The sequence below is a fragment of the Leptosomus discolor genome, chromosome 18 (assembly GCF_034619465.1).
Source record: "Leptosomus discolor isolate bLepDis1 chromosome 18, bLepDis1.hap2, whole genome shotgun sequence".
Classification (NCBI taxonomy): domain Eukaryota; kingdom Metazoa; phylum Chordata; class Aves; order Leptosomiformes; family Leptosomidae; genus Leptosomus; species Leptosomus discolor.
The window spans coordinates 3,002,269-3,026,888 of NC_141408.1; the positions used below are offsets into that span (position 1 = coordinate 3,002,269).

The window sequence follows — 24,620 nt, forward strand, 5'->3', positions numbered from 1 at the left end:
GCCAGGCGGGAAAAGCTGTGACAGCGGTGACAGCTCCGGCAGTTCTGTGGCTTGCGTGAATATCGGCCTCCTTGGTAACCCAGCTGGGTAGCAGCTGTTTAAAGCCTTCAGTGCCCTTAGCCTGCGGGAGAAAGCAGGGTTGAAGTTGAGCATTAAAGGGAGCCAGAGCGATCGCTCCCGACGTTAAAAGCACCAGCTTCTTCAACCGCCGCTCCCTTCCCCAGGAGGGAAAAGGCGAGAGCCCCAGCAGGGAACGCGGGGGCCCGGCCGGGGACACCGGGGCTCGGCCGTGCCCCTCTCCCCGCACAGCACCGAGGGCTCACGGAGGCGTTTGCGCAGCGCGGCGTGCAGCCCAGCTGGGCTGGGGAGGAAGGCTCAGCGGTGACACCCCGTCCTGCTCCCGGCTGCCTGCCACGGCTTCTGTTCCCGGCGGCTTACCACCGCTTCCCAGTTTCACCCCATCCAGCAGCCACTACCTCAGCGATGTGCAAGAGCACCCTCTAGCCTGTCATCACACTGGCCGAAACACCATCAACACTCGAACTTTTCTCATTGCTGACAGAACCGTGTGAAAAGTATCAGGCCTCAGATCTTCAATCTCAAGCCAAACAACAGACACGGACTCGATTTGTCTACAGCCTGCCTTTCCAAAGCCTCACCCATACATTAAATTTTGCAGTGTCACTAATGCACATCTACCTCAGGCTCCACCGTTTCAAGAGGAACAAGCCGTCTGGAACTCACGCCCAACGCCTCTTCTGACAGAGCAGCGCCAGCGCCAGCACCCTCCGGAGCCCTTTCGAAGGCACAGCAGTTACCACATCCCCAGCCAGGGGAACTGCTGGTTTGAACCTGCCATGACCACGAAGGTGCACCCAGCTGGCTCACGGCCATCAACAAAAGCCGTTGCTGTCCGTTGCTCCGCCAGGCCGGGGATAGGGCGCAGCTGCACGCCCCGTTCCCAGGACTGTACCTACAGACCCCGAGAACTTGCCTTTGCAGTATTTTGCCCACCAGAGTACTGGTCGAGCAGATGTTCTCCCTCGAAGGCTGCGATGAAAAGGCAGCGCTAGACACAAGTGACCATGGCAGCGCTGGCGTCCCACAGCTGCCCACCGCCCGCCCTCCGCAGCACGCAGAGACCTCGCCCGAGGAGGGGTGACCATCCCGAGGAGGGGTGACCATCCCGAGGAGGGGTGACCATCCACCTCCTGCTTCTTCAGGCCTGGGCTGCAGATGCTCGCAGCGTGGCTGCTGAACCTCGCCCGCCTCAGCTCGAAGGCGGAACGGCTGCACACAGCACTTGTTTGCTACCACCCACACTTCAAGCACAGCCATTAAAAGGTACAGCGACATGTAGCAAATTACCTCTTTTTTTTTTTTTTAAATTTTTGAAGCCATCCCTCCTTGTTTTTTGAGCTATCGCGGCCTGGACACAATATGGCTGAGAACACGCTGCCATCTGCCCGCTCCCCACGCCAAAGCAGGCGCTGCAGGAACTGCAGGCACACAGGGCTCCAGGGAACTAAGAAAAGAGCAGGGGACACGTCTGCACGTCTGGGACGGAGGGACGGGAGAGCAGGCAGGCTCGCCGCTGACTTCACCGCAGATTTTGGCGCACAGCACAGAGCTAGGGTCACAGCAGCAGCGCCATTTCAAACCAGACCCTGTTTACTACTTGGCCATATCACAAGAGGACAGGGAATACGTAAGGAACCGCATGCAACTGGTAACTGTGAAACAGTAAGATTTCACAAATAAAACAATCAGCATTTATTGTTGTATTACAAAACACTTCATATTTTGGCAATATTTTACAGTTTATCCTTTTTCCTTCTTAGGGCCTGTGAAAAGGTATGGGGGGGGGGGGAGAAAAGAGGAGAATGTTGAAATCAAGATTAATTTTCAATGTCTTGCTTAAAAAAAATCCTCCCAAAACCACCCCAGTCCCTCCCACCAAAATAAAAATCTAGTTTCACTCAATTCCACTATCCAACGAGGCCATGGGTGAAGCGGCAGGCAGAACTCTGGCAATTTCACTATCAAACGCATCAAGAAGACAAACAAAACATTCACAGTGGTCTTCAGTACGGTCTGTTGCGTTGATCATTTCTGAAATCATTTCTGAAAGGGAAATAAAAAGTTACAAGGAATCCCTTCAGCAAATACCAGTCTCTTCCGTCAAACACTTCTCTGCTAACTTCTGTGTGTTCTTCTACATTTAGACAGCCAAAAACGCTCACAAAACACACCCAACAGGCAAACTGACTTACTTTCCCCAGAAGCTCCCCCCTGTAGTTACTATGTTCATAGCACAGCTCTGCGCGCACACCCGAAGGACACTTTTCCTACAGTCCCTGTCAGTTCCACAGTCTGTATGCCGGGCAACCAAGCAAGGGCGAAGAAACCGCTTACCTTCCTCCCATTTTACCACCATAGCCACCTCCCCGATCACCGCCTCTGCCACCACGCCCTCGGTAGCCTCTTTCTCCTCCATAGCCACCTCTCCCACGGAAATCTGCAGGAAAATGCAAACCGACACATCAGCCAGGTCTTCCCAAAAGCTGCAGATGTCATGAACACTTTAACACTTCCGAAGAGCCGCAGTCGTTTTTACACACCTCCTGATGGACGCGAATCTTCTGGTCTGGGCTCGCCACACTGGTTGCAGGAATTCCTGCGAGCGAAGTTCATGTTACCACAGCCCCTAGAAAAGACAAAGATTCCCCGAACTTACGTGCTAAGAAAGTCAGAGAACATACAGGAAACACCCCTGCCCAATTAAAACAACACTTACGGGTTAGGACAAACCCAATCACCATTTTTGGGTTCCCCACTTCTACCCTGGAAGCCCCCACCTCTTCCATATCCACCTCGTGAACCTGTAGACAAAATTATAATCACAATAAAGGAGGGGAAGTGTCTATGACCTATACATGAGAAACATTTATTAAGGACTGTCCCTGGCTTCAGCACCCCAGTGACACACAGACTTCTCAGGCGGAAGAAAGCGTGTGTGTTCAGTGTAACTAAATCCCTCCGAGGCAAGCCTCTGAAACCGCCTGAGGAACTCTGAAAGCGGCAGTAGCGCCAGTGACAAAAAAATGGCACCACCATAGAACTGAGCATCTACCAGCTGAGGTACCACCAGCCACGACGCGGCCAGGAGGCCTGGGCAAACGACAGCAGCAGTTTCAGCCACCGCCAAATCGCAACGGCATTCGATGTCCTGAAGTCAATGTAGGTGCACAGTTGAGACACACATTTCATAGGGACACATTCATGACTTGGGCAGATGGGGAAAAATAAGAAGCAAGGAGAGCACGTGGTGGCCAGAAAAATCAGTTCCACCACATATTTTTTATAAACTCTTTTTCAGCAATAAAGGAAACTTGATCCGCTCGAATTGCCAATGGGTACATATAAACCCACTATGTGCATTAATAAAATTTCAGAAAGATTTAATGACGTATAGGATCAATCACATATGGCCAGACTTGGTCACAGAACAAAAATTAAAAAAAAAAAAAAAAAAAAAAAAATCTGTCTGGATTAATGCCAGGATGCATCTGACAAGCACAGGGACAACACAGTTCTTGCTTTCTGCATCAAAACGATTAAGAACTTCTATACCAATTGAAGTTCTTGAAGAATCATTTTTTAAATCAGCCTATAAAACTGCCTGATTTAGGAACTAAAATCTGTTGACAGCCACCACACAAAGCACACTTCCTGTAAAATGGTAATTAATATCCAGTGGATTACTGACAACACTGCATTATGCAGAGAATCAGCGAGATTAACATCTATTTAATTAAAGGAGTCACTCAGACATCCAACTGCTGCTCTAAGTCAGTAGCAGTTGAATAGTTTACGCTGTTTAATACCATGTGGAAACATCAGAGTATCTCAAGGCTTTGCTGTAATAAGCAAATACTCACTGGGAATTCACACCTCTATGTGTGGAACCCGTACAGCCTCAACATCGTCACTACACTATCTCTTGAAAAGCAATGCTGAGACATGATCTGGAGGCTTTCCAGTTCAAAAGGGAAGCATAAATTCTGTGCTGTGCAAAAGAGATTACAGATTTAGGTTTACTTAACTTGGTTCAATCCTTGTTACTCCCTTTCATGGCAGAATCCCAAAGGCCCATATACTTTGATGAATCACTGCTTCAAAGTCAACTTCTCTTTTATAAACCAGTAATAGTTAAAAGGCATTTAATTATGCAAAAACAAGGATTCTACAGATTTTAGTCCCACCTCGACGTCCGCCACCTCCACCTCCTCTCATGAATTCAGGCCTTCTAGTTGCAAAAGAAACTTTGATAATATTGCCATTGAACTCTTTTCCTGTGGAAAGAAAGTAAGAAAAAGATCAATGCAGCTCCCAACACCACAGCAGCAGGTTCAGAAGACCAGGAGCGATTTGCACATACAGACTGAATACAAAGCTCTTAAGACACAGGGAGTCTGGAGTAAATCTCTTATTTTTGGTAACACCGGTCCAAAAGTGAGATGGCAAACACTGAGGTACCTGGCTAGGTTCTCCACAAACCCACTGGTATTTCTCTTAATTTAAATGAGATCTGTCAGTTGCAATTTAACTAAACACATAAGAACATTTAAAAGCTTTTTGGCCATGTTCATGGATAAGTAGTTCAGATGTTGGAACTCTGTTGTTCTTCCTGCACGTCAGGCAACACGCCTTTTGTACAATTCCAACAGCCAGCACAAAAACTAAGTACTCCCAAGTAAGTGAAAACCATGAACTTTTAAAATACAAAGTCTCAGTTCTTCATAGATCCAAGGTTTGTCACAGAAGAAACAGGACTGCACGTGTGCCTAATAGTCACACTTGCTTTACCCTCCTCAACAAAAGTCAATCTGCATTTTATTAGCAAAATACAAGCCAGATTTGTTTTTTGGGGGTTTTTTTTGGTTGTTTGGGTTTTTGGTTGTTTGGTTTTGGTTTTTTTTGTTTGTTTGTTTGTTTGTTTGTTTTTTACACACTATCATTTCACACCAGATGCAGAGTATTATGTCCTTTTGTTTCTGCCCAATATTATCAAAATTCTGTGAACGCACAAGGTCACAGGAGCAGACACTTTGCCCCTCAAGTTTACCATGAGAAGAGAGCATCGCTGTGTTTCCTGCCCCAAGTCTGACGGGTTTTACACCAATGTATTTCTGGGATCTGCTCTCTTCCTCCACGGAACCTGATTTAGAAACCCCTTGTTCTTCGCTGCGTACGTACAAAGTCCTTGGCACGAAACTGCCGTAACCATTGCCAAACTCTCAAAGCGCAGCCACAACACGAGCAGCATGAGCACTGACACCACGGGACACCCCTCCAGCTGACACCACCGACTACAGCTCTATTGCTCTGAACAAGCTACGCTCTCCCGAGTGACACAAACACCCTCTCTGACCCCGGGCACGGGTGACTGAGGTACAGCAGCAAACCCCAACAGTTTTGTTACACGTTTTTGGTCTCCATCCCCAGCTGCTGTTCCACCAATGAGAGACAAAGCCAGCCCCCACAAAACACCATGAAACAGAGGGGTTGGGGGTGGGGGAATGGACAAACCGAAACCCAAAAGCCACACGGAGTACCACGGGGTCCCCAATGAGGTTATCGATTTGCTTCTTCCACGGCTTGGCACATTCACAAACAACAAAAAGAACAGGTACTCTCACCCACCGTCAAACCAGTCAATTGCTGCTTTAGCAGAAGGAGGGTCATCAAAAGACACCGTTGCTTCTCCCTTTGGTTTGCCAGTATCCTTATCTGTATATAGATTTATCATAGGTTTGCCGGTCTTTTTGTTGGTCTGAAAAGAAAGGTTGTACACTTGGCATAGGAGAAACACTGGTACAGGCAATTTGGAGCGTAAACCGTAACCAAGGCATTGTTAGCGAGACGATTCTCGTGGAGCTAGCCTGCAGAGCCACTGCTTTTGACTGAAGGGTACTGACTGGCTCTTCTCCATGAAGTAATGATGGGCCCAGTTTTAACCAAAAATGAGGTCAAGTGCAGGAAGCACCAATTTAGAATTGGCAGAAACAGAAGACACGGCCACAGAACACAGAAGCACACTCGCTGAAGTATGAGGACGGTACAACAGACAGAGTGTCACTGTTAAGGGTTATGAAGACTAAAGAAGAGATAGGAAGCAATCTAAATGTCACTAGAAAAAAGCTACTAGTGCTGCCAACTTACAAATGAGCTGTCATCTGGGAACCCAGATAAAAATATTATCTGCAACTGCTGGGGACTCAGAGCAAGCATCTGCCTCGAATGATATCAGTACATTTCCAATACACTAGCTCCACAAGTTCCCTCCCTTCTTACTAATGATTTCATATTTCGCATACCTTTATAATACCGATTTGTTTGAAGTAGTCTGCCACTTGATCTGTTGAAACATCCTCTCCAAGGCCTTGCACGAAGATAGTGTTGTTATCAGAGTTGTCAGACTCTGAATCTATGAAAAAACAAGCTACATTCACCATGCATTTACGTGGTAGCAACAGAAGCAACACTTTAAGCTCCGGTCTATGCTGCCCAGCAGCAGACCCTTAAGACGCGCAGACGTCTTGTGTGAGACAGAAGCCGAGCCCAGAGCGCAGTTCTGCAGTTCACGCTCTCGACTACAACAGCCCCGCAGGGCGCCCGCCGGCGCTGCAGCACGCCAGAGCCCGAGCACCCGCAGCGGCTGCGCGGCGCCTGCCACAGCTCAGCCTGTCCCTGCAGCGGGGGCACCAAACCCAAAGCAGGGCGTGCTGGAACGACACAGGTTTAGCAGAAGTGTGGTGGCAGTGAAAGCAGCTGCTTGGCTCAAGCAGGTTCAAATTCTTGCTGCATCCAAAAATTCACATGCACTCTAATCAAATAAATTTCTTTCATCTCTCTAGACATACGTTTTGAAAACAACGACCGAGAGCTACCATCCACTCCCACCCACTGCTTATTTGCTTACCAGCATCTGATCTTGGTCCATAATCCCTTTGGCCTATGAAACAGGTTGTTTGTTTTTTTTTAAAAAAAAAAAAAAAAAAAAGAAAGAGAGACTATTTTTAGCAAAACATTTTCAAGTGACTTTTTTTAGAGACAAGAAAATATTTAAAGTACGTATGTAATGCATCTAAGATCTAAAACATTAACCAGAGACTTAGAGAATGCTTAGATTAAAACGTTCAACAGAGGTGTCTGTAGGACGTTAATGTGGTCTTTAACTTGCAGCATGTGGCAGTTGCCACACTGATGCTATGCTGGTGTTATCTTGCAAATGCTGGTTGTCAGATCACCAAGCAGTTTACCAATTTTCTTTTTTATACCTCTAGTACCTTTCTAAGAAGCATTTGTAACAAAAATTAAAAGAAAAAAAAAAGAAAAAGAAAAACAAATCCGGTGAACGTCACTGTCTCCACAAATTCTTTCATGCAATTTGACAAAGTAGGAATCCACTTTATTGATAAAAGTTTGGCTATTAAAACTCATGAACACACCAGCCTCACCAAAACGCTATAATGCTTCTACTAGATAGTAACAAGATATTGGTGGCTTTTAGATTTATAAAGAATTTCCACTGAAACATTTTTGGATACTCGGCACTTACCACCGTAATTTTTGAAGCCACCACGGTCACCACCACTGCAGAGGAAAAATTGAAGAAATGATTTCTTCCTTAAGTCTCTATGTGCTGAGCCCAAGGCTCAATCTACAGTTAACTGATCACAAGCTGAGAGTTACTGTCTGGCAGCTAAAGCACCATCTCTACGTTCTCCTCGCTACTCATCATTCATGTTCAGAGATTAAATTACATGAAAGGGAATAATCTCACGGGGTGCTGCCCTGGAGAAGAGAAGCCCTAATGAGCATTTAAAACTGACCCATACACATGTTGTTGTTTAAATACTTTCTCCCACCCCATAAGCCAAAACGGCTGCTATTAAAAACTGGGGTTTAAAACAGAAACATTCTTTTCATGAAGGCTAATGGGCTTTAATTGTAGATTTAACTGCTGCTTTGCAATAATCAGTACTTTCGTACTTTCCTAGAAGCACGAGCAGCTAAAGTTAATTAACCTCCATTGTTTTGCATTTATATATGGGGACAAACTAGCAGTTATCAGCCATTCTCTGAGAAAGGGTCTGTGGGGCCCTACTGTACTATTAGCACTTGACATTACAGAGAAGGTGTGTGTATGTGAGCTTCAAAAGCAGAGGCCGTGAAGTTTTATTTCATTCATTCTGAAACCTGTGGCACAAAATGTAGACCAAGTTAAGAGATTACACACATCAACTTGCAAAGGTTAGAAGGGGATTTTAAACAGGACGTTACGCCTCCAATTATGTGCATGAAAACAAACCCTCACTCTTTTCAAAGTCAATGTTCATACTAGCAGGATTTTTCACAACAGCATTTTTAATTGCATCCATGTTATGAACCCAGTATCATCAACATTCAAAGCCTTCAGGAAAAACACAACCACTGGATGTTTTAGAAGGTCAATAACCAAGGTCAAAAGACCGTCTCGTCCTGCCGCGTCCACCCGCCTGCTTGCCCTCCTCCGCACGGCGGCACAGCTGCCGCCTCAGACTCAGGCAGGTTCACCCGACCCTGACAGCGCTCTCGCTCAGCAGCTCAGACAGAGCCAGGGTAGGCTCAAGCCCCGGTGCAGAGGCCTTTCTCCAGGCTTGGAACTGCTGTGCCAGGATGAGGGGCCTCTTCACCAAGGCGCTGCGCAACCAGGAGTCACTCCAGGTTTTACTCCATCTGCCAACGCAGCACAGTCCAACCGCGGGACATGAGCATCCCAGCAAAAGGCAATGAAATAAAGTGAGGGAGTAACTTCCTTGGTGCTCTGTATGTCTGTTTTCTGCTGCAGCAAATGCAAAGTCATGAATGGAAGGTACTGCTTGCTTAACATTTATAAGATAAAATCTGCCCAAAGTGAGAGACAAAAGAGAAATAAGGTTTCAACAGATATTATTAAAACCAGATTAAGAGAGATGTTCTTTGAAGGGTGACTGACATTCTGTGACGGTACACGTGGATGTTTGTCACGACAGACTATCACTTCTACTGGGGCTTTTCTCAAAATAAATTTTTGCTGCAGGTTTTACATTGCTTTTCCACAGAAAAATCTGAATCCTAAACTGCAGTGTCATTTACTCATAAGTAATTCCTTCTGCTCATTAAAGAGGTAAAATGAATTAATTTTATATGCAACATCAGAGCTGGTCTTTATTCAAGGCTGGCTGTTTTCAAGGACTGGTAATAAAAACACAATGGTGACCACAAAATCTACCGTAAACGTATCTTTCTGCCATCTCCAACTCACTTCAGCTAAAACAACCCCTTCATTATGACACGATTTTCAGCAGCATGCCTGCTCTTCTAGGATTTTCACTGAGAAACAACAAGAGTGAATACATCAACCATGGAAATGTTATCCAAGTTTTCCAGCCCTAGAATATGGTCCCAGTTCATCAGGACAGCATTAGCCAGAACATGTATGTTTTCTGACTTGAAAGTATGCAGCAAGAGACACCAATTAGAAAAACCCAACAATCTAAAAACACAGAGAAAATAAGTTTATGATTAACACAGCCAGGATTTTACTCGAAGTGAGGGTTTTGCTAAGATGCTGGGGTAAAAATGTGTGCACCATGATTCTGAGAAGTGACAGAGCTGGATATAGAACATGTAAAGGAAGTCACAACCAAACGTCTAACCTCTAACTTTGTAAGACAGTAATTCTGCACCCTGCGCTAACAAGTGCAATCTACAGTTTTTAATTAGTTTTTTAATTACTGTCTGTAGAAACACGTTTTTGCCCAAGCATGCTTCAGCATGTTATCTTCTGCTGAGTCCAACCCAGCCAAACCCTGCATCAATTCAGTGACAGATACCTGTGATGATAGGATTCCTCCATTTTGAAGTCCCATTTCACACGTGATTTGTCAAGCTGCAGTGTGTCACCTTCCTGAGATCGCTGGGCAAGTGAAGTCAAACACAGAAGGCGGTTGCAAGCAGCTGACGCCAGAGCCTCAGACTCTCCCCTCACTGAGACACAAACTCTCTCAGTCTCAGCAACCGAGTTAGTTCCCGCACTATTGCCATAGCACATGCAGAGAACAGAACTGCAGGGGTTCACAGTCTATTGCTTTACCAGCCTTGCACACAGGCCAGATAGGTGGGTGACCAGATGGAGTCTGGGGCTTTAAAATCCTACGTCAGAATCACAAACAGGTACCTAAAACTCGGCAATGCCTCCAACAAAGAGAATAAAACAAGAGGCCGAACTGCAAGCAGCCAGCACGTGTATGTGGCACCATTTACAGTGATGACAAACACTTACAGCTATGAAAGAAATGTCATCAGATGAGTCAGGTATTTAAACATCACCTACTTGAGTGCGAACGGAGTCCATCTGAACACGGCTTACTTCAGCTGGGAATAACTCTTTAAAGTACAGGCAGTTACATGGAGAGCCGAACGTTACAGATACAAGAAATACACTTAAAAAAAAGTGATCAGATATTGGCAGAGGTAGCACTAAGAAATCAGGAACCAAATTTCAGCCTCCAACATGCCTCTATGACTCGCCAAGCGTGTGGGAGTTACACCTAAGAATGTATTTTTACAAACCAGAAAGGAATGCTTAGTGCACCAATAAAGCCACTGACAGATGGCTTTTGCTGCCTATATTTATTGCCTCTGTTCATGTTTTTCCAAAGTCTATATAAGGCTAAGCTCAAGCATATACATTACAAGCCAAAATATTAATTCTGAACACAAACCACACTGCTGTAAAAGGCATTTGCACTAAGTGGTAGTTTCTCTAGATCACAATAAGCTAATTCCCACTCATAACAGCTAATACAGCAATTCAGCTGCATAGGTAACCTGTGGTGCTATTACATCAACATCAAATCTGCACAAGAGGAAAACAAAACGACAAAAAAATCCATGCTGAGCGAAGTTAGGATCTCTGTGACAAATCCTAACGCGACAGTGAACCCTTTTCTAAACTGCATCGGTGTAGTTGCACCAACCCAGTCTGCATGAGCAGATTCACAGGCAAAGCTTCTCCCATTTAATCCACAGCCTCTAAAAGGGCAGTGTCGCAGGGACAGCTACTGCACTGCCTGAATGCTTTCCCAAGACGAAAGACGACAAACCTGCTCTGTGTTGCTACTGTGCTCCCCACTTAGACGCTTAACCAAAACAATTCGGTCCCACAACCACAATGAGCAATTAACTCCTTACCTGTCGGACAAGGACTCTAACAAAAAGGTGTCTTACTCTACACAAGGAAAGAATTCTCAAGACCTGGTGTACCCGCTCCCTAACAAAAAGAGCTCAAAGATGAGACTCTTCTACTATGGGTTTTAAAAAAAGAAAGTATTTTGCTTTTTAGCCAAAATACAAACTGGTGAGATGATCAAGTTTTAAAGCTTCAAAATGAAAGGGTGGAAAAAATTCTACTAAAATCCCAGAAGACGTAATTCAGGACCATTAAAAAACAATCTAAAGAATAACTTTGAAACCCAAAGTTAGTTAAGATTAAAAAGTGAACATCTGACACAGATTGTTCTCTATCGTAACAATATCAGCTACGGAAACTGAACAGCAATTTCTCAAAAGTTATTTTCTCCTCAGTGCTGCATGACTTTGCAAAGGCACAAAAAATGAGTGCTGAAAGCATTTATTGTAGTACATATTCAAGTCTTTCTAGTTTTCAGAACAATTCATACCTAAACATCACCAACTATGTTTTTAAGTACTTTTATAAAGGTTATTCAACGAAATCAAAGATCTCAAAATTTTAAAAAAAATTATTTTGTTTTGCCCCAAGTATTCCAGAATAATGTTTTGCACTTGCAGCCTGCTGTGAGGGGTGTTCACTCAGGGTAAGCTTACCCAGGCCAGTGCAGCTGGGAGAACCGATGTTGCAGCCAAAGTCACAGTACCACAAGTACAGGACACTGGGACAGCCCAGCACTAAGGAGCAGACCAGGCAACACCCGTGGCCGGGCAATGCTCTGACCAAGAACAATGGGCTGCAACAAGTTCTCCCTCCATTTAAATGCCAGTCAAGACAACATTTTTATTACCAGCTAACACAGAAGAGACTCATTTGCTAAGATCTCCAGTTAGCTATTAATTTTTTTTCATAATGCCAAGGAACAACGAGGGTTTTGTGTTCATAGAACTCATTTACACGTTATTTTCTAACCACTATAAAAATCAAAGCCTATGTTATTACAGCAGTACAAATATTTGTGCAGATAAGATTTTTAGATAAGATTATTTCTTGATGGCTATGGAACTACCACAATTTAACATTAAGCGTTAAAATGTAATCAAAGTAAACAACTGAAAACAGTAACTAGTTACTGCAGATAGACCTGACATTCCTACACAAGCTGCTTTTAGGGAAAAAAAAAAAACAAAAAAAAAAAAAGAAAAAGAAACCCAAGGAAACAAAACCAAAAAACTACCCTGAAACCCCACATTTTCACGGGGCTAAACATGATTTCTTACCTTATTAGAAGTTATTTTCCCCTTGATTATACAGCTTGTTATTTAATCTAACGTTTTACACTTTTCTAATAAGGATGACTTTGGTAAAATACATGTCGGAAGCAGAATCCTCCGTCATATGCAGAAAGACTGAATAATCATACATGACACTGCAGTTTCAGAAAAATTTCACTGCAAACGCCATTAAAGACTGCATCCTCCAAGAGAAGCAGACTTCCTAATGAATGCCTTCCCACTTGGCTGTACTTTCCCCCACTTCTCCATTCATGTCCATTCTTTTCCTTCTTTTGGCTCTCAGGTCACTGAAGTACTATTATCTACATGGACATGTGAACAAAATTTTTCTTACATTTTGGAAAAATATGGCAAGAGGCTTTATTTTCACAGACATGAATTTATCTTACTTTATCTTGCAAAGGCAGAAGTTTGTTTCAAAGTGATAAAATCTACCAAGAGTATGTTTTTTGAAGCTCACATTCATTCCTCTTATTGGAAAGGGCTCAGCCACAAACAATTTTTTAAAACCTCAGATTTTATGGAATATGGAAACCCCTCATTCACACAGAAAAGCTAATTTTAAAAAAATCGTTCAGTTTTAACTGAAAGTTAACTTTGAAATTACTTTGCTAGTTAAGTTTATACTACATAAAACCCCAGCAAACTGTAACGTAAACTAGCTATTAATACGCTTTTGTAATTGTGCTACAACACCTAATTAGGAGAGACAGGGTCCACCTACGTCATCAGAACAGCAAGGCAGGAAGTACACCACCTTAGGAGCAGGCAAATTTTAAATATGGTTTAAAAACAAACACTTTAAAAAGTCACCAAGTCTTAACACACTGCTGGGTTACTTTACTGATACAGTTTGTTTCAACTGCTCTAATTTAGACAGAGTTCTTCCTCTGGAGCTCCAGCAATAACCCCGAACTGTGCAGCCTCTGAACGGGTGGGTGGTGCTGACAAGCTGCACCTCGAGGCTCCCTGGGAGCTTCCACAATCCTGCTTTGCACCAGTGAGCACTCTACACCCCAACCACTTCACAGAGGGACACAGAGGGAAGCCACCTGTGACAGTTCAGCACTAAATAATGATGTCATCTGGCCTAATCCAATGGGATTTAAAGCAAAGGTCCCAATCTCTCGGACCTATGCAGGAAATCACCTGCAAGCACAATATATTAAATACGTGCATAAATTTTCTTGACAGGAACAGCGCCTAACACAACGGCAGAAGGGGCAACAGTATTATTACTATTTAAAATCTACCTAAAATAAACGTATTTAGACTGACAGCTAAACCAATAATTAAAACTATGATTTAATGGAAGATCAAAACAGCAAAAATCAGTAAAGAACAAGTAATGTTACCACTAAATTACAGCTAAATTATTTAGAAAGCTAATTAGTCAACCTTAGTGTAATGATCTGTCACTGAAAAGCCAAAATAATTCCCTGCTAAAATGTTAACTACCTTAGCTGTGAGGTTCATAAAACTTTCTCAACTCCTGGCTGTTGGTTTTCTTGTCATTGAAAACAATTTTTTACAGTTTTAAAATCTCTTATTTCAAGGGATGGGTTCAGGCAGGTTTTGTATTACAACTCGTGTAAATAAAATGCAGCTATCTGTCCTAACGATCAATGCTTGGTCTCCATCTATCTGAACCTAAAAGCTTCTCCTAGGCAAAATGCATTTCTGTGCAGTGCAGAAAGGTTTAATTTTAGAAACCTTCCATTTTTGGAGATCTAAATTTGAACCACATTAGGAACAGACATATAGTAAACAAAAATTAAAAACAGCTAAATAAGAAGAAACACGGGTAAGGAACTGCAGGCACTGGAATGAGATTACTTACCTATATCCAGACATATGACCTCTTCCATCCATGTCATATCCCCCTCTACCTCCTCCCTGTGACCCGCCATATCCTCTATTATCTTCTCCATACCTACTCTTTTCACGACGGTCATCTGGAGGAATGAGCGAAACAAACCAAAACATGAGTAAATTGTAGTGCAAACTGCAGTGTGGTGAAAATTCCCACCTTTCATTTTTTTTTTCCCCTCAAGTCTGCCATTTAAACCTGGAAAGCATCAGTTCCCCGTCTCTCCTATATTATCTATGCCACAAAGTAATGGAGCAAAGTTTGATTTTGTTCCAGTTATCTCCCTTGGCTTCCAGGGCCACAAAGTATCTGAGCATGTGAACACTCTGTATTTTAATTACGCTCCATTTTCCAAATATTGAACACATATTGTCCAAAACGCACTTTCATTCTACTTCCATGTAGACTTCCCAGTTTGCAAAAGACAGAACAAGGACAGAGTGTGGGCTGTGCCACTTGGGTGAAGTTACTGCAAAAAAAGGGTTGATCTTAAAACGTCTCATTTCCTTCTATGTCAGAATTCACCTACACAGCATAAAGCTGGCATACGAAGCACAAAAGTTCTTCATGACTGATCAAGACATGTCACCCTCCTGCTGAAAATAGCTTCGAAGAAAATTCCATCTAGAATTTGCAGAGCTCAGGGAGATGGACTCTGCACGGCTGCCTCCAACAAATGCAAATGCCAACAATTTTGGAGCCCCAACAGTTTCTCACCTCTGCATCACAGTTTGAAAGTCTTAACGAATAAAACATTCCCCAAGAATATCAACATCGAAAAAGGGCTTTAACTATGCATCGACTCAACTGTCTGTGGAAGGAAATCCAACTATTCAACAGTGCTTCTGCTCCATTTTATTAGCCAATATCGAATTCAACCTGCGAATTTTACCTTGGCTGTTGTGGCTATAGCTTCCCTTCTGAGACTGGTAGGATTGTTGAGAATGGCTGTATGAGCTTTGGTGCTGGTTATAGCCTGACTTTTGGTCATAGGAGCTCTGGTGGCCATAGCCCGACTGCTGGTCATAGGAGCCCTGGTGGCCATAGCCCGACTGCTGGTCATAGGAGCTTGACTGCTGGTCGTAAGAGTCTTGGTTTTGTCCATAGCTTGACTGCTGGTCGTAAGAACTTTGGTGATGACCATAGTTTGACTTTTGTTCATAAGAGCCTCTTCTACTTAAAATAAACAGAATTTTATTAATAGCTAAATGTTCACAGAATAGAGAGCAAAATCATGGCTGAAAATTCATGACTGCTAAAATTTCCTCGTCACAGTTACCTCCTAGTCAACACTGGCGTACGGATGTAAAAAGACTCTGTTTCACCTCTGTTGGGATATATCTGGCTTCCAGTAAAAGCAAGGCAGAAAACTGTATGTTACCATCGCTTTCAAGACATCCTGAGTTTCTACTGCAAATACAACTTAAGAGCACCACTCCCTTTACATACCCCAGGACAACGCCTGCTTTCTCCCCTCTGCCCAGCAGCGTGACAGTGGCTGATGGCCCGTGACCTGCTAAACACCAAATCCTTCTCTACAGAACTGCAGGGAAGACACTCACTGCTCGTGTTGGGCTGTGCAGCTGACACCTGCTGCCTAAAAAAAAAGTATTCCAAAATTTTGCTTTCACTGAATTACAACCATTCCTTTTCTGGGCTTTCTACCATTTGACCAGGAACTTCTCTAACTCTTGCGACGTGCTCTGACGTACTTGCGGTTCTTCTCACTTTAGTGCCATCTACACAGACTGTCCCACTAACTTTCATCAGAAACACGGGCCAGTATCAAGTCTAGGATACTCCAACATGATGTGGCTATACATTCCAAGAGGGAGCCATAACTCTTCTCTGACCAGTAACAACCACAAGGAAATCTCACCTACACCACAGATCTTCCCGAGGCTACTTCAGCATCCAAGGTAGAAACAAAAGCATTTTGAAAACGTAGCTAGATGACAGAATAGTTCCGGTTGGATTACCCTTTCAGAGCAAGGCATTATATAGATTTATGAGAAATAATTGCATCCAGGAAACTCTTGCTGTTACTCACACCTTTGTTTTCCCCCTGGGTACTTCATAGAGGCTTAACTGTATTATTTTCTCAGTAACTGAAGTTAATCACTGACCTCTGCCACCCTTTCTTCTCTTCCTCCTCCCTGATTCCACCCTTTTTTCAAAAGATGAGGCACTACATTTGCCACTCTCCAGTCTTTGGCAATCATACCTGCCAGCCAAAACGTCTCAGAAAAAAAAAAACAAACCACAAAAAAAAATTATCTAAGAGCGTGCAGAAAGCTTCCACCAGCTTTTCAGAGCACTCTAAGATGAAGCCCATTGGGTCCAACCAATCTCAAAATGTGCCATCCATGTAAACACCATCTAATCTGCTCCCTCCCAGCCCTAGCCTAGATCTTAGCTTTAACATAACTAATTCCAGTGGCAAAGAGCTTGCGAAGATTTTTGTTAGTATCTTCACTTCAAAATGTCAGCTCCCCTTTAGCCTTTGCACCGTCATGAACGAAGGCAGCATCGTTGAGAGCATCCGTTATTTGCTGGTTTTCCTTCCTTCCCTCCCTTAGGATGAGAGACACAATTTTGTGACCTTCCTCTTCAAAGTTCTTATTTAATTTCTCGGGTTTTCCGTACTTGGTACAACCACACATTGACAAGTTTCCCTCCAATGTCTTTTTTTCACTTTCTTGATAAAAAACCAACTTGTAGGAGGACCTATGCTCTGCTGCATTTTTTTCCCCGCTGGATGTCTACAGAGTTAAAAACATTATTGCCTTGTCCTGTACCTTTGTACAGCTCTAATAAACGCTCAGAAAACAAAGCAAAACTCAACCGTGTACCTGTCTTCATTAGGGATGCAAAAAAGACACTGAGTGACAGCAGTAGGGCTGACGGATTAAAGCTTCGCTTGTTCATATCAAGATGTTTTGTAACAATAACTGCAAAACCAGACACCAAATACAGGTTTGCTGAAGTTCAGATTGTTTTATCAGCTTACAAAAAAATACAAAAATTTGGACCTTGGACAGAAGAACGAAGTTTAGTACAGGACAGTGTATTTTACAGAGGTCATGTGATCCTCAATAAAGATCTAACGTGAGTAGTAACCTTGGGGTGTATGCAGGAAGCTTGTAAATGAGATAATGAAGGTATTCTGGCACCATGGGGCCTTATAAGTCGTTATAGGAAGCTGGGTTGTATTTTCCAACCTATTCTCAAAGCCGTCTCATTGATCTTCCTGAACTGACTCGAGCACATCATCACTTAGCAGGTAAAGCACCTGCAATAGCATGAGGTACTGAACCAGAGCGCTGTACGCATACGCACGTTTAAGTTATTGATGAGACCTAAAAACATGACGTTCTGAGAATCCTATTTGGTTGGGAAAAAAACCAACCAATCAACCAAACAAACGAAAAAATGTCATTTCTTACATGACATTTCTGCATGCTTTCCTCTTCTTTCACCAAGAAAAGGCATTTTAAGCCAGATAAGAAGTCTGCAAATCTAAGAGCAGCTAAGAATTTCCTTGCTACCAGCTTATCTGAAGTTAATAAAAAAATACTGTAAGTTTATACAAAAGAATGGTTGGAGTCATATACTCAGTACTTCTTTTTCCTCATCAAAATACTCTCTACCAAGTCCATTCTTCATTGTAGTCACTACCCAAAGATGTTCTAAAGTCTATCTCCCTGTACAGCTTGACTTCAAAACAACTGCATCCATCCTTCTTATATAAAAAAATATTCTTCCCTTACCTCCTGTCCTTTCAGACATTACAAATGCCTTAAGAATGTGGATTTTCAGATGTTTGTCCCTTTTTTCAGCAACAAAAGCAGGAAAATTGTTATAGCTCTACTTAGGAACGTACAACTACTAGACAATACTTCAAACAGATACTGTTAATCTGGCTTTCTTACCCTCTAGACGACCCTTTCTGCTGCCCCTGACCGCCGTACGACTGCTGGTTGTACGAGCTCTGATTCTGATTTTCATAACTGGATTCATCATCGTACCCCTGGGAATCTTGTCCATAACCTGGAAATTGAGGAAGAAAATTTTTAGTAAATATTCACCTTTTAATTACTGCCAATGAATGTAACAAGCTAGCCAAACCTGTTTGATTTTGTCCATAGTTCCCATGATAGCTTCCATAGTTCTGTCCGTAGGAGGAATTGTCTCCACTCTGCCCATAACCAGAATACCCCTGGAATTTCAAGAACGTCTCAAGTAAGTGCAACTTCCCCAGCAGGTAATTACAGTTTTCCTTCGCTAGACACGACTGCAAACATCAAGCCCAGCTAAGAACAGACATCTTCCTGGCCCAGACTGCTCACCCAGGAACAATTATTTTTACTCAAGGAACATCTACTTTGAAAGACACAATGTTCTTCTCAACTTACTTGTGCTTGTCCATAATTTTGACCGCTCTGATTGCCATAGGACGAATAGCTGTAAGAGAAAAACACATTTAGTAAATGCTTACAGTGCCCTCCACATGGGCTGGCAAGTAAATGTTTTGTTGGTCTTATTTTAAGTTTCTTTTCATTCCAAAATAGGGTTTTAATCTGAGTACTGCAGTTGTAGGCATTCAAAACTGCATCAATAAACTAATGGTTACTGTCGTTGACGGTCAGAAGCCAGAAGAGCTTCTGTACTTTAATTTCTGTCTTTTAATTTATGCTCTGTTTCAAGTATAAATTTAAAGTACATGGAAGTTGGGCTGACTGTGATTTGACAGGTTCTTCAGAATCAGAGAAAACGTTACCATACGAAACGAAGGCATTTTAAGTTTTTCAGTATATTCTGACAACGTTAATTTTATTTTAATCAATTACTGTCAATTTGGTACTTGTTGGACTATTCAATAATATTGTCGTCACCAAAAAATGCACCAGCTTTAGATTATACTTACTTGTTATTCTGTCACTTTAAGACTTCATGAACTGACAGAAGAACCATGTGCTGAAACTCACATCATGCTCAGATATAAACTCAAACCCACACAGAGCTATATGCATAGAACCTTATGACTTCCATCAGCACAGTTGGTATTAGTCGGGATTTTCATACTTCCATAAAAACACTTTAATTTCACCGATTAAAATACCCACCCCCCAAAACCTGCAGCTATTTTATGAACTGGCTTTTCAGTTTCACAATTACGGCCAGTCATCAGAGGGTTTTAACAAAAATTTCCCTCACAATGGGAAAATAAAATGGAAAAATTCAATTTTACATCTATATAGTCCATCATCTTTACACTTGTATAACCTTTGACTAAAATCTTAGCGAACAGCTTAAGGCAGTCATATGAAAAATATTTCTCTATATTAATGACATTTCAAAAGTTCTTACTGTTAAAAGACATCATTCCAACTTAAACCTGCTTACTGTCTTCTCTTCAGAAATATCTGCTTTTTCCTGGTTTATAAGGCATCTCAATAAAGGCCCCAGCAGCAAGCCTTCTGCACCCAGAACGCCAGAGCCATATCGACGCTGTATCGTGCCCAAAGATCCACACGTCATGCTGGGAATACTAAATGGCCCTTTACGTGCCAGATTCAATTGCTAACAGCAAAAAACCCCACACATACCTCTGCTGGCCCCCAGACTGACTGTAACTTCCAGAATCTAGAAAAAGAAGCAAGTCATATTGAGAACTTCCAATTAACATTTTATTCCCCTGCTACTGTAAGAGGACTAAATTCGGGGAGAGGGGGAAAGGTTCAAGTACACTGGATAACACAGCTGCCTTCCCTCCAGAACGAGAGAGCTCCCTCTTTGTTAAGACACAAGGAAACCCCAAGAGCAGGAGCAGCACAGGGCATGGGGGACGCGACACAGGTACAGCGCTTTGAGCTCTCCTTTTGAAGGATCCGAATTCCATTTTCAAGGCGTCTCTGCAAATACTCGGGACTGTGCAACCCCCTCTAATGACTACTGAACACAGGGCTGTGGTCAACGAAGAGAATGCAGCAGCTTAATTAATCAAGCGAAGCTAAGTAGGTCAGTCCTACTGAACCCGTAAGAAAGCTCTGCCTAGCAAAGGGCACAGACACAAGCAGCTCCGGAGATGTAAAATCAGGGATGGAGGAACCATGACATTTCCCTTCTTCTCTCATATTGCAAAAGGAAAATCATCACCAACAGCTCAAACCATGCAAGAATGAATTCATTTACACACAAGTTGTCCAAGCAGGTATTATGACTACTATTGCAAATTAATGCAAACATCAGTTATTGATGATGATGATGAACCACACTGGAAGAATATTGAGTTCAAAACACGACCTCAAGTTTAAAAAAAAAAAAAAAAAGTCACTGAAATAGTTTGACTTGTACTTAAAGTAGCATCTAATTTGTAAAAGCTGTCAACGTTACAAAAACCCCTACCACTGCCAGCTGGAATTCAGCTCAAACGGGCTGCTTTGTCTTTACTGATTTAGCCCATCACTTGCACAGTGAGGGATTTCCTTGTCTTCTGCAAAACCGCCAATTTTTGTGTTTAAGGCTCCTCCTATAGAAGGGAAGACCCCGCCCTGCCGATCCAGCTCCCCAAGCCAGCCGCACGCCCCAGGTGCGGGTGCGCAGAACACACCTGCATTGCCCGCCAGCCCCAGCCCCTGCAGGACCCCTCACGGGGGGGTTCGCCCCCGCAGGTGCCCACCCGCCCCTGCAGGACCCCTCACGGGCGGGTTCGCCCCCACAGGTGCCCACCCGCCCCAGCTGCTCTGCGCCCACCAACGGCTTTGCCGCACGGCCACTGCCAACCTGGCTCTGTGCAGGAGTCTCGATGCCTGTTGACGTTTTCACTTGAAATTCCCACCTTCTTGCCAAAACCCAACACCTTCTTCCTTCCTCACCAGCCTCCTCCAGCCCTGTCAGCCTGGGTAACAGCCCTGCGATCTTCCTGCGCCTTTCAAATGTCTTCAAGAATCTGTACAAATATTGTGGTGCTGCGGTCTAATAAAAACTACCAGGAACTTCTTTGTTTTCATCCCCGATTTTGGTCTCCCCCCACGTTCTCTCTCTAACCTCTACACCTAGAGCTGACTAAAAAGCTGAAACCAAGAATTAATTATAAAGCAGGGTAAATGTCACAGCCCATAAATGACTATAACCGTTTTCCAATCAAAACACTCATCAAATTGCTGAAAGTCTGTTCATCATACCTCCCTCATCCAGTTGTAAATCCAATCCTGCCAGCACTACACAGACTTAAACACATGCCTATGTGCTTCCCAGATGATATCACCTAAGCTAGTCAGACATGAAGCAGCATTTTTAATGATAAAGTATCTCCTCAAAACAACACAAAGCATCAAATTTTAAATTCTGTAAGAGAAACATTTAGCAAAAGCTAAGATGAGATGAAATATTTCATTTTACACGTCCTGTGAAGCAGTTTCACTCCGATGTGAAACATTCTGCTCCTTTTGCGCTGCCACACAAATACCTCATTGCCTTTTCATAATGAAAAGCAACTAAAAAAAAAAAAATGTAAAAGTGCAACTCAAACATGGTTATTGTTTTTAATGAGATGAAGGTTAAATTGCTACATTATTTCAATTTAAACAAAGATTACTATTAAATAGATAACCACATTTTAAAACTATGGTTTAGCTCCAGAATTTATATGCCATTAATGCTAACTAAAGCATAGAATATTAACGGTTGTTTCAGAAAGAATTCTTGAGTAAGGATGTAATTAGCTATAAATTGAAGGACCACATTTATCTCCTTAACTTCTCCCTTACAAAATTCTGCCAAAACACAAAATTTTGGGAAAAGTTTGAAAGCACACAGATAAGGAGCCTGTAAAACAGGAATATGCAGAATCAAAGGAATTTCCTTTGTTTACACATTTTTCTACATCCTTTGTTGGACGCCTTACCCTGGAGACTTCTGATCAACTTATTTTGGTGGGCTCAATGGGGACAAGAGTCTGTCAGTATTTTTGGAAACAACAGATAAGTTTATTCTGGAAACTCCTGACACGCAGACATTTTTTCCTGAATGTTTAAAAAGCTCATGGAAACATTTCCCGTGAACAAAGTGGGGCATGGCTGACTGGTCACCTTACACTGCTCTGGAAGTGTACTCCTCTTAAGACAGAAGAATCTGCTGGCTACATTTGGAAACTGAAGTTCCCATACGAAGCAGTTCATGTGAAGCAGCAGCATTGCTTCTCTAGTATCCTCAACAGAAAAAAGGAGGTCATGTTTGAACATCACCATAGAGCGAACACAGAGGAGACACTCAGGAGCTTGACTGGTAAGTTCCTGAGGTCTGGGAAGAAAGTGGGTTTAGTTTACTGCCCATCTTCACTCATTCAGTAGAACAATTCATGGTCTGAACTCATTTTATATTTACCTTTGGACATGTTTTCCTCTCATGGTAAAGAACCCTTCCTTGCATTAAAGGACCCCTTTAACAAACCCTGCTTTCGTTTACTTTTATTCTCTATCACTCATATGTAACGGGAGACAACACTAAAATGGCTCAACCCTAACAAAACATGGCTCACTCCACAAAGCACTTATAGCCTCAGAATTCCTTCTCCCATTTCGGGGTACGCTACCTATCCACGGCTTCACAGGGGCACCACTGCTGCTGGGACCGAATCATTTTCACCTCAGGTGGGATGGAAAGACAGCACCGCAGAGCCCCAGGAGAAGCTGGGCTGCACCAAGTCACCTGGGGCCGCAGACTCAACTCAACACCTCCATCAGGAAAAGAATTACAGCCGGTGCGTTTTTAAGCCCCCAGCAGGGGGGCTGGGAAGGTCCCCCCTACGCTGTTCTGGTGCCCTCGGGGGAGGGGGGTGTGTACGTGTGTGTGAAGGGGTGTCTGTCAGAGCAGATGCAGCAGCCACTGGGACACAAAGGTGGTCCCATGCTGGAGGGCAGGGAGGGCATGTCCCATGGTAAGGGCGGGGGGCACGATCCAAGGGAGGGGGCGTTCGTACTCCATGGAGGTGCTGACCCCAAGGGGGAACACACAAACCGTGCTGTGGGGAGTGGCACGGCTGAAAGGAGGGTCCACATCGCACACGGCGTGGGGGAGACGACACGACATAACCCAAAGAGGGGCGCCCAAACAGTAGAAGGGCCATAATCCGAAAGCGGGGGCTTACATCTCACACTGGGGGGGGCACACAACCCAAAGATGGGGGAGGCTACACTGAGAGGCATAAACCGAAATGGGGTCCACATCGCACACGGGGGCGGGGGACACGACACATACAACCCAAAGGGGCGGCTTATATCTCACAACGGTGGGGGGTACACGACCCAAACGGGGTGCATGAACCAAAATGGGGTCCACACCTCACACGGGGGGGTTCCACACGCGGGGGGGGGGCTAGACCCAAAAAGGGGGGGCCCACATCCCACGCTGCATCCAAGCGGGCGACCCCAACGGGATCCTGCCCCCACGCCCCCCTCCCCATTGCGAGGCCGGGGGGGGGAACCGTCCGGGCTGGTCCCGTAAAGGGGCGGGTCCGGGCGGTCTCGCGGAGCGGGACTCCCCGGGGAGGGGGCGTGATGTCGATCGAAAGGGGGCGTGGCCAGCGGGGGCCATAGGGGGCGTGGCTCCCCTCCCCCTCTCCGCCGGCGGGGAGCACGGAGCGGGCGGTAAGCGGCGCGCGGGAGGGGTGGGGTGAGGGGCCCGGTCTCCCCCCTAACATGGCCGCGGCCTTTTCCACCTGCGCCACATGGCGCTCGCTCACCCTCCCGCTCCCACCACACCCGCCCGCGGCGGCGGGAACCAAGTGCCGCCACCGACGCCCCCCCCCAGCCCGCCGGGCCCGGCAGCACCTACCCGAAGCCATGGCAGCGGCCGCCGAGCGGGCTGAGGGGAGCAGGACACCGGGACACCGAGCGCCGCGCCGGCCGCGCGCACACTGAGGCACCCGCAGCTCGCGCGGACTGCGGGGCCGGGCAGCCAATCCGCGCGCGCGGCGCCTACCATTCGCGTGGAGAAGTCGGGGGGGGGCGGGGAGGGGGGGGGAAAAGGCCCGTACCAAGTCACGGCGGGCGGGGAGGAGGCGCGGGTGCTCGGCGCTGTACGGGCGCGCTGGGCTGTAGGCGGGCGGGCGGGGGGCGGGAATGGCTTCAAAGATTAAATTAGTTTAGTTAATAAACACGCGGAGCACGGG

The 24,620-nt window shown here is 44.6% G+C and overlaps 1 protein-coding gene across 1 annotated transcript; it reads right to left on the minus strand.

Annotated features, from left to right (window-relative positions):
* Positions 1-1,749: 1,749 nt before the first annotated feature.
* On the minus strand, positions 1,750-24,347 carry TAF15 (TATA-box binding protein associated factor 15). Its single transcript, XM_086474994.1, has 16 exons — positions 24,284-24,347; positions 20,056-20,092; positions 18,862-18,910; positions 18,575-18,665; positions 18,379-18,496; positions 15,339-15,622; positions 14,417-14,531; positions 7,625-7,659; positions 6,986-7,018; positions 6,381-6,490; positions 5,707-5,836; positions 4,266-4,355; positions 2,798-2,882; positions 2,622-2,707; positions 2,416-2,518; positions 1,750-2,124 (listed from the first exon to the last, which is right to left on the minus strand). Exons 1-16 carry the CDS (start codon positions 24,291-24,293, stop codon positions 2,085-2,087), a joined length of 1,416 nt encoding a protein of 471 aa, XP_086331120.1. The 5' UTR covers positions 24,294-24,347; the 3' UTR covers positions 1,750-2,084.
* Between the last annotated feature and the right edge of the window lie 273 nt (positions 24,348-24,620).